Source organism: Hemitrygon akajei, chromosome 14, assembly GCF_048418815.1.
Source record: "Hemitrygon akajei chromosome 14, sHemAka1.3, whole genome shotgun sequence".
Taxonomy (NCBI): domain Eukaryota; kingdom Metazoa; phylum Chordata; class Chondrichthyes; order Myliobatiformes; family Dasyatidae; genus Hemitrygon; species Hemitrygon akajei.
The window spans coordinates 100,158,495-100,170,860 of NC_133137.1; the positions used below are offsets into that span (position 1 = coordinate 100,158,495).

Sequence of the window (12,366 nt, forward strand, 5' to 3'; positions counted from 1 at the left end):
CGGGAAGAAGCTGAAGAAGATCGTGAACATAGCCCAGCACATCACACAAACCAATCTTCCATCCTTGGACTCACTTTACACTGCACGCTGTCGAAGCAGTGCTGCCAGGATAATCAAGGACATGACCCACCCAGCCAACACACTTTTTGTCCCTCTACCCTCCAGGAGAAGGTTCAGGAGCATGAAGATTCATACGGCCAGATTTGGGAACAGCTTCTTTCCAACTGTGATAAGACTGCTGAACAGATCCTGACCCAGATCTGGGCTGTACCTTCCAAATATCTGGACCTGACTTACGCTACCTTACTTTTCCTTTTCTATTATATATTAATGATTTAGACGAGGGAATTAAAAACAGCATCTCCAAGTTTGCGGATGACACGAAGCTGGGCGGCGGTGTTAGCTGTGAGGAGGATGCTAAGAGGATGCAGGGTGACTTGGATAGGTTAGGTGAGTGGGCAAATTCACAGCAGATGCAATTTAATGTGGATAAATGTGAGGTTATCCACGTGTTGCAAGAACAGGAAAACAGATTATTATCTGAACAGTGGCCGATTAGGAAAAGGGGAGGTGCAACGAGACCTGGGTGTCATTGTACACCAGTCATTGAAAGTGGGCATGCAGGTACAGCAGGCAGTGAAAAAGGCAAATGGTATGTTGGCATTCATAGCAAAAGGATTTGAGTACAGGAGCAGGGAGGTTATACTGCAGTTGTACAAGGCCTTGGTGAGACTGCACCTAGAGTATTGTGCGCAGTTTTGGTCCCCTAATCTGAGGAAAGACATTCTTGCCATAGAGGGAGTACAAAGAAAGTTCACCAGATTGATTCCTGGGATGGCAGGACTTTCATATGAAGAAAGACTGGATCAACTAGGCTTATACTCGCTGGAATTTAGAAGATTGAGGGGGGATCTTATTGAAACATATAAAATTCTAAAGGGATTGAACAAGCTAGATACAGGAAGATTGTTTCCGATGTTGGGGAAGTCCAGAACGAGGGGTCACAGTTTAAGGATAAAGGGGAAGCCTTTTAGGACCGAGATGAGGAAAAACTTCTTCACACAGAGAATGGTGAATCTGTGGAATTCTCTGCCACAGGAAACAGTTGAGGCCGGTTCATTGGCTATATTTAAGAGGAAGTTAGATATGGCCCTTGTGGCTAAAGGGATCAGGGGGTATGGAGAGAAGGTGGGTACAGGGTTCTGAGTTGGATGATCAGCCATGATCATACTGAATGGCGGTGCAGGCTCGAAGGGCTGAATGACCTACTCCTGCACCTATTTTCTATGTTTCTAATTACGAATTATAATTTAAATTTTATTATATTTACTTCGATTTGTACTTCAGGGAGCGTGAAGCACAGAATCAAATATCGTTGTGATGATCGCTGCGAGTATCAATTGGTGACAATAAAGTAAAGTAAGTAAAGATTCATTCTCTTGCAGACATTCACAATAGAACAAAGAAACATGATAGAATCAATGAAAATCTACACACAAAGACTGACAAACTACCAATGTGCAAGACAAACTGTGCAAACTCAAAAATAAACAAATAAATCATACTGCGAACATGAGTAGGTTGTGGAATCAGTTCAGTGTTGAGGTGAGTGAAGTTATCCGTGCTGGTTCGGAAGCCTGATGGTTAAAGGGTAACAACCCTTTCTGAACCTGGTGGTGTCAGACTCAAGGCTCTTGTAAAATAATTGACCCCTTAGTCAATGGTAGGGATCCAAGGCATAAAAAAGGTTGGAAGCCCCTGTTTTAGATGGTTCATAAATACACTTCTAAGGGAAATTACAGCTTGCCGATTGTGGCCACTGCCTTCTGCAGTATGTTGTGACATACTTAAAATTGAATCAATAACGTTCAACTAACTTGCAGCAAAATGATCAAAGGTGCTTCTCAGGAGCGTCACCTGTTAAAATCTGATGCAAACCACTTACAGAATTTTGAGGAAGGGTTAACAAGAATTGTTAAAAAGGAAGAGCCACAAGTGTTTCCTCGGATGCTGCAAATCTTGAGCAACACACACACACACACACACACACACACACACACACACACAGGAAGAACTCAGTGGGTCAGGCAGCATCTATGGAGGGAAATGAACAGTCAATGTTTCAGGCTGCGACTCTTTGTAAGGATTGGAACGGAAAGGCGTAGAAGCCAATATAAGGAAGTGGGTAGGCAGGTGAGTCCAGCTGAGAGGGGGATGATGGGTGGGTGGGGGAGGGTCGATGAACAGGAATGATATAAGAAGCTGGAAGGTGATAGGTGGAAAAGGCAAACGGCGGAAGAAGGAGGAATCTGATAGGAGAGGACAGTGGACCATGGAATAAAGAGGAGGTGGTGAACCAGGGGAGGTGATGGGCAAGTCATGAGCATGGAAGGTGGAAAGAGAAGGCCTGAGTGGGCCGTAGGAATGAGTGAAAACAAATGGGGGTGGGGGGGAACAAGTAGGGAAACAAAGGGGAGTGGATATCAGAAATAGGAGAAATTGATGTTGACACTACCAGCATCATCCAAGACGTATATAAGGTGTTACTCCCCCAATCTGGCAGTAAAGGAGGCTGTGGCCAGACAGTGTGGGTTACACGGGCCCCAACGACAGGGTGACTGAATTCGGGGACGTGCAGCAAGTCTGAACTGCAGCAGCATGGAGACCAGCGGTTTCCAGGTTCATTCAGGTGGGAGACTTTACAGAGAGAGGTTCGAGCTAATGAGAGGATTTGACAACAAGGGCAAACATTTGATCTTCAAAGTCACACACAAAATGCTGGAGGATCTCACCATGTTAGGCAGCATCTATGGAGAGGAATAAACAGGCGGCGTTTTGGGCTGAGACCCTTCATCAGGACTGGAAAGGAAGGAGGAAGATGCCAGAATAAGAAGGTGGGGTGAGGGGAAGGAGTACAAATTAAAAGGTGTTAGCTGAAGCCAGGTGGGTGGGGGAGGAGGGGGATGAAGTAAGAATCTGGGAGGTGATAGGTGGAAAAGGTAAACGGCTGAAGAATAAGAATGGACCATGGAGAAATGCAAGGTGGAAGGGCACTGGGGGAGGTTCAAACTGTTGTCAGATCATGTGCCAAGGTGGCTGACTAGGACAGGAAGCAGAGTAGTTGGAAGGGAGACTACTAACGGTGATGGAAATTGTCAAAGTAGCAGGTCAGGTTGGTAGCTTGACATCACCTGAGCATGCTATGTATGAGACAGCACACCATTCCACTTGTAGTATTATATGGGCAGTCTGATTGTTGGGGCTTTGGGGTGCCACAGTAGCGTAGTGGTTAGTTCAATGTTACTACAGCCCGGGGCATCGGAGTTCAAAGTTCAATCCCAACATCATCTGTAAGGTGTCTGTACGTTCTCCCCATGGAATGTGTGGGTTTTGTCCGGGTGTCCTGGTTTCTTCCCACAGTCCGAAAACATAGTGGGTAAGGTAAATGATCATAGTGAATTGTTCCATGATTGGGTTAGGGTTAATCGGGGTAGTCAGGGGTTGCTGGCCACTGGGGCTTGAAGGGCCAGAAGGGCCTAGTCCACATTGTATCTCTAAATAAATACAACTTCTACAAGACCCACACCCAGAATTTTTATCTGCCCTTCCTCAACCAGATGCAGCTTTTCACTTCCAATATTTTCTCCTTTTCAAAAAAATCTTCAGACCCAAACAGGTTTGAGTTGGTTATTCCTGTGCAGTCTCTGTCATTATCTCTCTGCTGCTTCAACAGCGCTCACAAGCAAGACTATTTGAGATGTACAAATTGTAGGAGGTTATTTTTTCCATTAGGAGCCTTGCAGAGACATGTAAAACTGCATGGTCTACTCATCTCTAGCGCCTCAGGGTAACCAAGCAGTAAATTCTGCAGTCAGGTTATCACAATCTTCCAACTGTAATTCCAGATAATTCCTACAGTTGTCTTTCATTGTAATGCATGAAGAAGTCATTCAACATCTTAAAGGCACAGTGACCCAATTTGTTGCATAACCCACTGACAGAACAGAACTGTGGCTGGATCTTGCTGAAGGTCAAACACGAGGAAATCTGCAGATGCTGGAAATTCAAACAACAACACTCACAAAATGCTGGTAGAACACAGTAGTCTAGGCAGCATCGACAGCGCTTCTTACTGTAGGTGTTCATTAGCCCTGACCTCTTACTCTAACCCACCCTTTACAGCATGAACAACCCTTCAGGATGGCCCTGGATTCTATCGGAGCCAGGATGAATCTATCGGAGCCAGGATGAGTCTATCAGAACCGGGACGAGCCTATTGGAACTAGGATGAGCCTATTGGAACTAGGATGAGCCTATCAGAACCGGGATGAGTCTATCAGAACCAGGAAGAGTGTATTGGAACCTGGATGAGCCTATCAGAACCGGATGAATTTATCGGAGCCAGGATGAGCCTATCAGAACCGGGAAGAGTCTATCAGAACCTGGATGAGCCTATCAGAACCAGGAAGAGTCTATCGGAGCCAGGATGAGCCTATCAGAACCGGGAAGAGTCTATCAGAACCTGGATGAGCCTATCAGAACCAGGAAGAGTCTATTGGAACCTGGATGAGCCTATCAGAACCGGATGAATCTATCGGAGCCAGGCTGAGTCTATCGGAACTGGGATGACTCTATCGGAGCCAGGATGATTCTATCGGAGCCAGGATGAATCTATCGGAACCGGATGAGTCTATCGGAACCAGATGAGCCTATCAGAACCAGGATGAGCCTATCGGAACCGGATGAGTCTATCGGAACCGGATGAGTCTATCGGAACCGGATGAGCCTATCGGAACCGGATGAGCCTATCGGAACCTGGATGAGCCTATCGGAACCTGGATGAGCCTATCGGAACCAGGATGAATCTATCGGAACCGGATGAGTCTATCGGAACCAGATGAGCCTATCGGAACCAGGATGAGCCTATCGGAACCCGGTTGAGCCTATTGGAACCAGGATGAGCCTAACGGAACCTGGATGAGCCTAACGGAACCTGGATGAGCCTATCGGAACCGGATGAGTCTATCGGAACCAGATGAGCCTATCAGAACCAGGATGAGCCTATCCGAGCCAGGATGAGCCCAATGGAACCGGGATGAGTCTATCAGAACCAGGATGAGTCTAACAGAACCAGAGATTAATCATAGAGTCAGTTCTTACGGCTCACTGAGTTCCTGCCAATCCGTCGAACACCAACTCTACATCCAAAGATGTATGGATTAGTGTTAGTAAGTTGTGAGCAGCAGAAACATGGCAACACTTGCAGGCTGTCCCCGGCATACCCTCAGACTGTGTTGGTTGTTGACATGGGGTGATACGTTTCACTGTGTGTTTTGATGTTCATGTGACAAATAAAATTAATAAAGTTTCTATTTTATTCTTCCAACATTCCCATCAACTTTTGCCCAGATGTGACCATTCACCTACACACTAGTGGCAATTGTTACTGTGTCCAATTTACCGTCAACCTCAGCATCTTTAGAAGGTCAGAGGTAACTTGGAACAGCCAGGGGAAGCCTTTGTTAGGGATCATCCTGGACCTTTGACATTGTGGATGAACTAAAATGAGAAGCAGCCTTCTGGAAATAAAACCCGTGCACAACTAAAACTTCCAGCTCACACTTTGTGACACAGAGGATGCGAGGTGACTTGATAAAGGTGTACAAGATGATAAGGGGCACAGATATAGTGGATAGCTACAAACTTTTTCCCAGGATGGAATTAGTTAATATGAGGGGCATAATTTTAAGGTGATTGGAGGAAAGCATAGGGGGATGTTAGAGGTAAGTTTTTTTACACAGAGTAGTGGGTGCATGGAACACACTGCCGGGGCAGTGGTGGAGGCAGATACATTAGAGACGTTTAAGAAACACTTAGATAAACACATGGATGATACAAAACTGGAGGACTATGTAGGAGGGAAGGGTTAGATTGAAAACAGGAGAAAATTTGCAGATGCTGGAAATAGAAAAGCAACACAAACAAAATGCTGGAGGAACTCAGCAGGCCAGGCAGCATCTATGGAAGAGTAAACTTCGACAGTTTTGCATAGACGCTGGCTGGCCTGCTGAGTTTCTCCAGTATTTTGTGAGGGTTTGATCTTAGATTAGGTTAAAAGGTTGCCACAACATTGTGGAGCGAAGGGCCTCTACTGCACTGTAATACTCTATGTTCCAGGGAAACCAGCGGGACATTCTGATTCTGCCCCAGGGGAAGGAAATAGATGAATGCTCCTGATATCAGCACATTGTTAAAGGTGCAGTAATATCCAGTCCCTGCCACTTAACGTCCAGTTCAGGACAGGACAGTATACTCATTAAGTCATCCCTCAACACTCTGACCGAAGGGGAATATTTTTATTTATTTATTTATTTTATTGAGATACAGCGTGAAAAGGGTAATTCCAGATCTTCAAACTAGGCCGCCCAGCAGTCTCCCGATTTAATCCTAGCCTGATCACGGGGCAATTTACAATAAACAATTAACCCACTAATCGCTTCGTACTATGGGAGGAAATTGCAGCGCCCAGAGGAAACGCACATGGTCATGAGGAGAAGGTACAAACTCCTTACAGGCAGCAGAGGGAATTGAACCCAGGTCGCTGGCACTGTAAGGCATTGTGCTAACCACTACACTAGCACGCTGCTGCTTTTGGAGCAGACACCAGCATTTAATATTCATGTAGGTGCTGCTAGTCAGGATGCGTTACCACTATAAATATGTAATTGTGTACATTTACCTGACTATATTCAAAATGTTGAAGTAGGAGATTATAGCAACTGAAACTGTAAATCAGTTCATCCCTTTCTCTCAAGGCACACTGTCTTTTCCTATCAGATTCCTTCTTCTGCAGCCCTTTAATCTTTCACCTTTACTCCCCCTCACCTGGTCGCACCTCTCACCTGCCAACTTCTTCTCCTTCCCCTTTGTAGAAACAACAAATTTCATGACAAATGCCAGTCGTATTTAGCCTAATACTTATTCCTCCCACCTTTTTATTCTGGCTTCTTCGCCCCTCATTTCCAAGTTAATGTACGGTGACATACAATATATGAGCTTTGGTAATAAATTTACTCATTGTGTCAGGAAAGTGAGATTTACTTGCATTAGGATTCTCCTGAAGGTTTGCAATTCTAGGGACTAACATGCGAAGCCAGCTCCGGTGGACTGGGTGGATGGGATCTACAGTGAGATCCAATGACCAATACTCCGTGGAGAGTGAAGGATATGATGAGGCACAGAAGAAGTAGTCATGGTCTTCCACTGCAATCAAGGAAGACCTCAGTTGTGATGACTACTCATACCACTGGACCCAGACCTCCGAGGTTGAGAGAGTGGAAATGCACCAATGCAACGGCTTCTGCACTTAAAAATCTCTCCTGCACAGTGGATATGATTCATTTCCCAGTTACATCTTCCATGTGGCTCAGCTTTAGTCAGTCACAAGAACACTCACGGTGACAGGGAGAACATACAAACCCCCCCACGCACAGCATGCAAGCTCAGGATTGATCCTGGGCCACTGGACCTGTGAGGGAGCAGCTCTAGCAGCTGCGCCAATGTGCCATCGTCCAGACTTCATGGACTCTGGATGAAAATCGGCTCGAGAATGAAATAGGGTGTTTGTTCTGATTATATTTTAACATGATATGTATGGTAGGTTTGATGGTCAGCCAAGAATTAACCAACAGTGCAATGAAGAACCTAACTGTTTCCTCACTGGCCCACATGATAAACATGTTAACTAACACCTCAGTACACCTTAGACATAACCTGTGGACAGAGGTGAGGTGAGGCTTGAGGGTGCTGGAGGACGGGTGAGTGGAGATCGTTGATCAAAACTCAGGAAGATTTCCAATTATTGTTTTGCCACCCCTGTCTCCTGGGATGATGATCAGCGGTGCTGGAGAGGGTAGATATTATGCCAAACTATGCACTGACGCTCCAATTAGCTGTTAGATTTGAAGTGTAATCAGCCAGAGAGCATGATCGGTCAGGGATTGCTGCATCTCTTAAACTGACTTGGTTCTTCAGCCTTCATTATTAAATCAAGCTACAAATAAATTAACAGATTGTTTACAGAGCCCTAAGTTTGCAACGGACCCTGCTGAAGCAATACATAATTTACCATACTGGGTGTTTTAGTCCATGCAACATAGGGTGTGATCTTGGCACTAAATCAGCTGTTGCCCTCTTCTCTCACACAACATCCTGGGTTATTACCCTCTCCTTCCCACACCATCCCTTCCCCCTCACTCGTTTGCCTTCTGGAGAGAGAAAGTTTATTTGTTTTATTTATTGAGATACAACACAGACCAGGCCCTTCTGGCCCTTCGATCCACACTGCCCAGCAACCCCCGATTTAACCCTAATCATGGGACAATTTATAATGACCTATTAACATACTAAACGGTACATTATTGGACTGTGGGAGGAAACCAGAGCACTCAGAGAAAACCCACGCCTTCCACGAGAGGATGTAGAAATTTGTCAGATGACGTCAGAATTAAACTGCAAACTCCAACACCCTGAGCTGTAATTGTGTCGCGATAACTGCTATGCTACTGCGGTGGCCAAGTTGAACAAAAGAGCGGCTTCCTGTTCAACACAGGAACTGTGTTTCACACAGTTAAAGCACCTAACATACTTGCTGGGAACCTTAAAGATACGGTGACACCCCACTTCACACAGTGAGCCAACCATTAGGCCTGAGCCAGTTCATTGAAGAATAATTAATGATTCCCAGTGCCCTGTTTGTTTCAAATTAATTACTCAAATGTAATGTTATAGGTCTATATTCTTATCAAATTCCATTCAGGAAGTTATCATTTACTCTGTCTACAGGGAATGCATTCCACAAGACCCCAAGATATAGGAGATGAAATAGGCCAATTGATCCATTGCATCGGCTCTTGAAGTGGATGGGCTACAGCAGCAGAAGACCACGAACATACAGTCAGTGTCCACTTCACTGGGTACAGGAGGTAGCTCATAAAGTGTCACTGAGTGTACTGCACTATGACCAACAACTTTAGACCATAAGACATAGGAGCAGAATTAGGCCATTCTGCCCAACGAGCCAGTTCCGCCATTCCATCACGGCTGATTTATTATTCCCCTCAACCCCATTCTTCTGCCTTTTCCCCGTAACTTTTGATGCCCTGATTATGAACCCCAGCTTTAAATACACCCAATGACTTGGCCTCTACAGCTGCCTGTGGCAACAAATTCCACAGATGTGGCACCTGACTGAAGAAATTCCTCCTCATCTCCATTCTAAATGGACCTCTTCTACTCTGGGACTATGCTCTTGAATTCTAGACTCCTTTAACATTGTCTCCATGTCGACTCTCTCAATATAAAGTAGGTTTCACTGAGTTCTGCTCCATCCTGCCCAGGCCCATCAACTACAGGACCAGAGTCATTCTAGAAACAATCTTTCTTGCATTTCCCTTTTCTATCCACTTGAAATCTGCATTCTCTGCCTTATGACTTGTCTTCCACTGGAAAGTTTCTTTCTATTAACTCTGTCAAAAAACCAGCAGGAATTTTGAGCTCTTTAATTAAAACTGCCTGTGATCTTTCTTAGGAACTCTAGTCAGCTCTAATCTAGGTTGTTTGGCTCCTCCCAGTGGAAAATACAAGCCCATGGGCACTGGTCTCTTAAGTCCAGAGACTTGGCTACAATGCCTCCAACTCCTTTCACGCAAGAGATTCTACAGATGCTGAAAATCTTGAGCAACACACACAAAATGCTGGAAGAAATCAGTAGGTCAGGCAGCATCTATGAAGGGAAACAGACAGACACCATTTAATAAACAGGATCCGAAGAACGGTCTCGGCCCAAAATGCTAACTGTTTATTCCCCTCCTTCGATGCTGCCTGACCTGCTGTGTTCCTCCACCTCCTGAGCAGGCTTTGCCCATCAGTGACTTACTAGGGAAGAATGCAGAGACTATGTGAAGAAGTGTCTAGCCCCAGGGCAACTCTCCAGAGGGAGGAAAACAAGACACCCTCATTTTTTCTGGTGTGGTTAATGAAGGGAGGAAGTTTCTTGGGCAAATCACATGTGCCATTTGGCACAATGACAGCTCTTCATTGGAAACATTTTACATCAGCCTAGGGATAATTAGCACAGGTCTGTTTAACCACCCATCTGAGCTCGACAGGAATATCCTGCCCCCTGTGATCTGCACAAATTAGCACAGTCATCCTCGTTACCCATGCCCCATCCTCTCCCTCCCCAAGGTCCGCATCCTGGGCTGAGTTCTTTGCTTACCACTGTCTTGTAATCTATCTGCTGTCTGATGAGCTTGTCCTCGCTCAGAGAGTAGCGTGCCTCGCCTGTAATCGAGTCGATTGGCCCCTTCTCCATCTGCTGCTTGATGGCACAGAAAAGCATGTACAACGGCTCCCCCGCACATTCCTGATCAACACGAGAGAGGTCGGCATTAGCACAGATGCATGCATGGCTGGAACTACAACTGTTGATCCTAGTGTTAGCTACAAATTCTTGTCTATTCCTGGCTCCTTGGTCTCATTCCAGCCTAGAATGAATACGAAAACACTTCTGCACCTGCTAACCTTTAGGGCTATGCAAATGCTTCGCCTGCTCCAAGTACAGAGCTGTTCACTGTGCCCACACCGACAGAATCATGCTGTACTGAAGGCACAGCACCCAGCCCATCAGCAGAGACACAAGGATTTCTGCAGATGCCAGAAACCTAGAGCGACACACACAAAACTGATGACTTTCTGGCCAGGTTTGCAGACGATGCGGAGATAGGTGGAGGGGTCTGTGGTGTTGAGGAAGCAGGGAGCATGCAGAAGGACTTCAACAGATTAGGAGAATGGGCAAAGAAGTGGCAGATGGAATGCAGTGTCGACAAGTGTAAGGTCATGCACTTTGGTAGAAGGAATAAAGCCACAGACTATTTTCTAAGTGGGGTGAAAATTTGGAAATCAGAGTTATGAAGGGACTTGGGAATCCTTGTGCAGGATTCCCGAAAGGTTAACTTACAGATTGAGTCGTGCTGAGCAAGGCAAATGCAAGTAATTTTGAGAGGGCTTTAATATAAAAGCGAGGATGTAATAATGAGGATTTATAAAGCACTGGTTAGACTGTACTTGTAGTATTGAGAGCAGTTTTATCTCAGAAAAAATGTGCTGGCATTGGAGAGGGTCCAGAGGAGATTCACAAGAATGATCCTGAGAATGAAAGGGATAACACCTGAGGAGTGTTTGATGGCTCTGAACCTATACTTGCTGGAGTTTAGAAGAGCGGTGGAGGGGGGTGGGGAGTGGGGGAGATCCCATTGAAACCTATTGAGTATCGAAAGACCCGGAAGGAGATGATGTGCAGAGTCCAGGACCAAAGGGCACAGCCTCTGAATAGAAGGAAGTCCCTTTCGAACAGAGATGAGGAGGAAATTCTTTAGCCAAAAGGTGGTGAATCTGTGGAATTCCTTTTCACAGACGGCTGTGGAGGCCAAGTTATTGGGATATTTAAAGATGAGGTTGATTGGTTTTTGATTAGTAAGGGCATCAAAGGTTACAGGGCAGGAGAATAGGGTTGAGAGGGATACTAAGTCAACCATGATGGAATGGCAGGGAAGACTTGATGGGGCAAGAGGCCTATTTCTGCTCATTTAGATCTTCGGGTCTAAAATACTGAAGCTACTCAGCAGGTCAGGCAGCATCTATGGAGGGGAATGAAAGTCTACATTACAGGCTGAGACCTTTCGTCAGGTGTCCTGATGAAGTCTCACGAATCACTGCAGTCCATATGATAATGTTGGTCCAATGGAGTCCACCTAGACCCAGGACCAAGAAATGACAGAAGATTGCAGATGTATTTCCAAACATTTCCTGGAGGGAGAAGAAGTCATGAAAATCTGTTGCAGTGAATTTTGTGGAGAGTACACACTGCAGGCACAATGAACTAATGGAAGTTTACAGTATAAAATAGAAAAGTCAATATAGTACCCACAAGAAGGTATAGAAATAGAGCCACTTATAACAGAAACTGAGTCTTATTAATCAATTCATTAATGTACCACAAGCCCAATAACAAATAAGATTCTGTCCACCCACTGAGCAAACTCTTCGGACTTCCGTTTCACAGTGCGGATGAAAGGAAGGAAGACACGGTGAGGAAAGAACATTTGTCTGTCTTACCTTAAGGAATTTGTACAAGAGGAATGTAAACCAGTTGGTCAACATCTTTTCTGCTACAGATTCAGTTCTAAAACAACAAAGAGAAAGAAAAATAGAGTGATGAATTAAATAGTCATATAGCCATACAGCACAGTAAGAGGCCCTTTGGCCCATCTGGTCCATGCCAACAAAGATGCCCACCTAAGTTAA

General features: G+C 45.3%; 1 protein-coding gene across 10 annotated transcripts in view; it reads right to left on the reverse strand.

Annotated features, from left to right (window-relative positions):
• Positions 1-12,366, reverse strand: part of plxna4 (plexin A4) — a 712,781-nt gene that overhangs the window by 61,357 nt on the left and 639,058 nt on the right. For all 10 annotated transcript variants that reach the window (XM_073066781.1, XM_073066783.1, XM_073066775.1 and 7 more), the window contains exons 23-24: positions 12,178-12,244; positions 10,280-10,426 (exon numbers count right to left, since the gene is read on the reverse strand). In XM_073066781.1, coding sequence (XP_072922882.1) covers positions 10,280-10,426; positions 12,178-12,244 — 214 coding nt within the window. The remainder of the gene's footprint in view (positions 1-10,279; positions 10,427-12,177; positions 12,245-12,366) is intronic.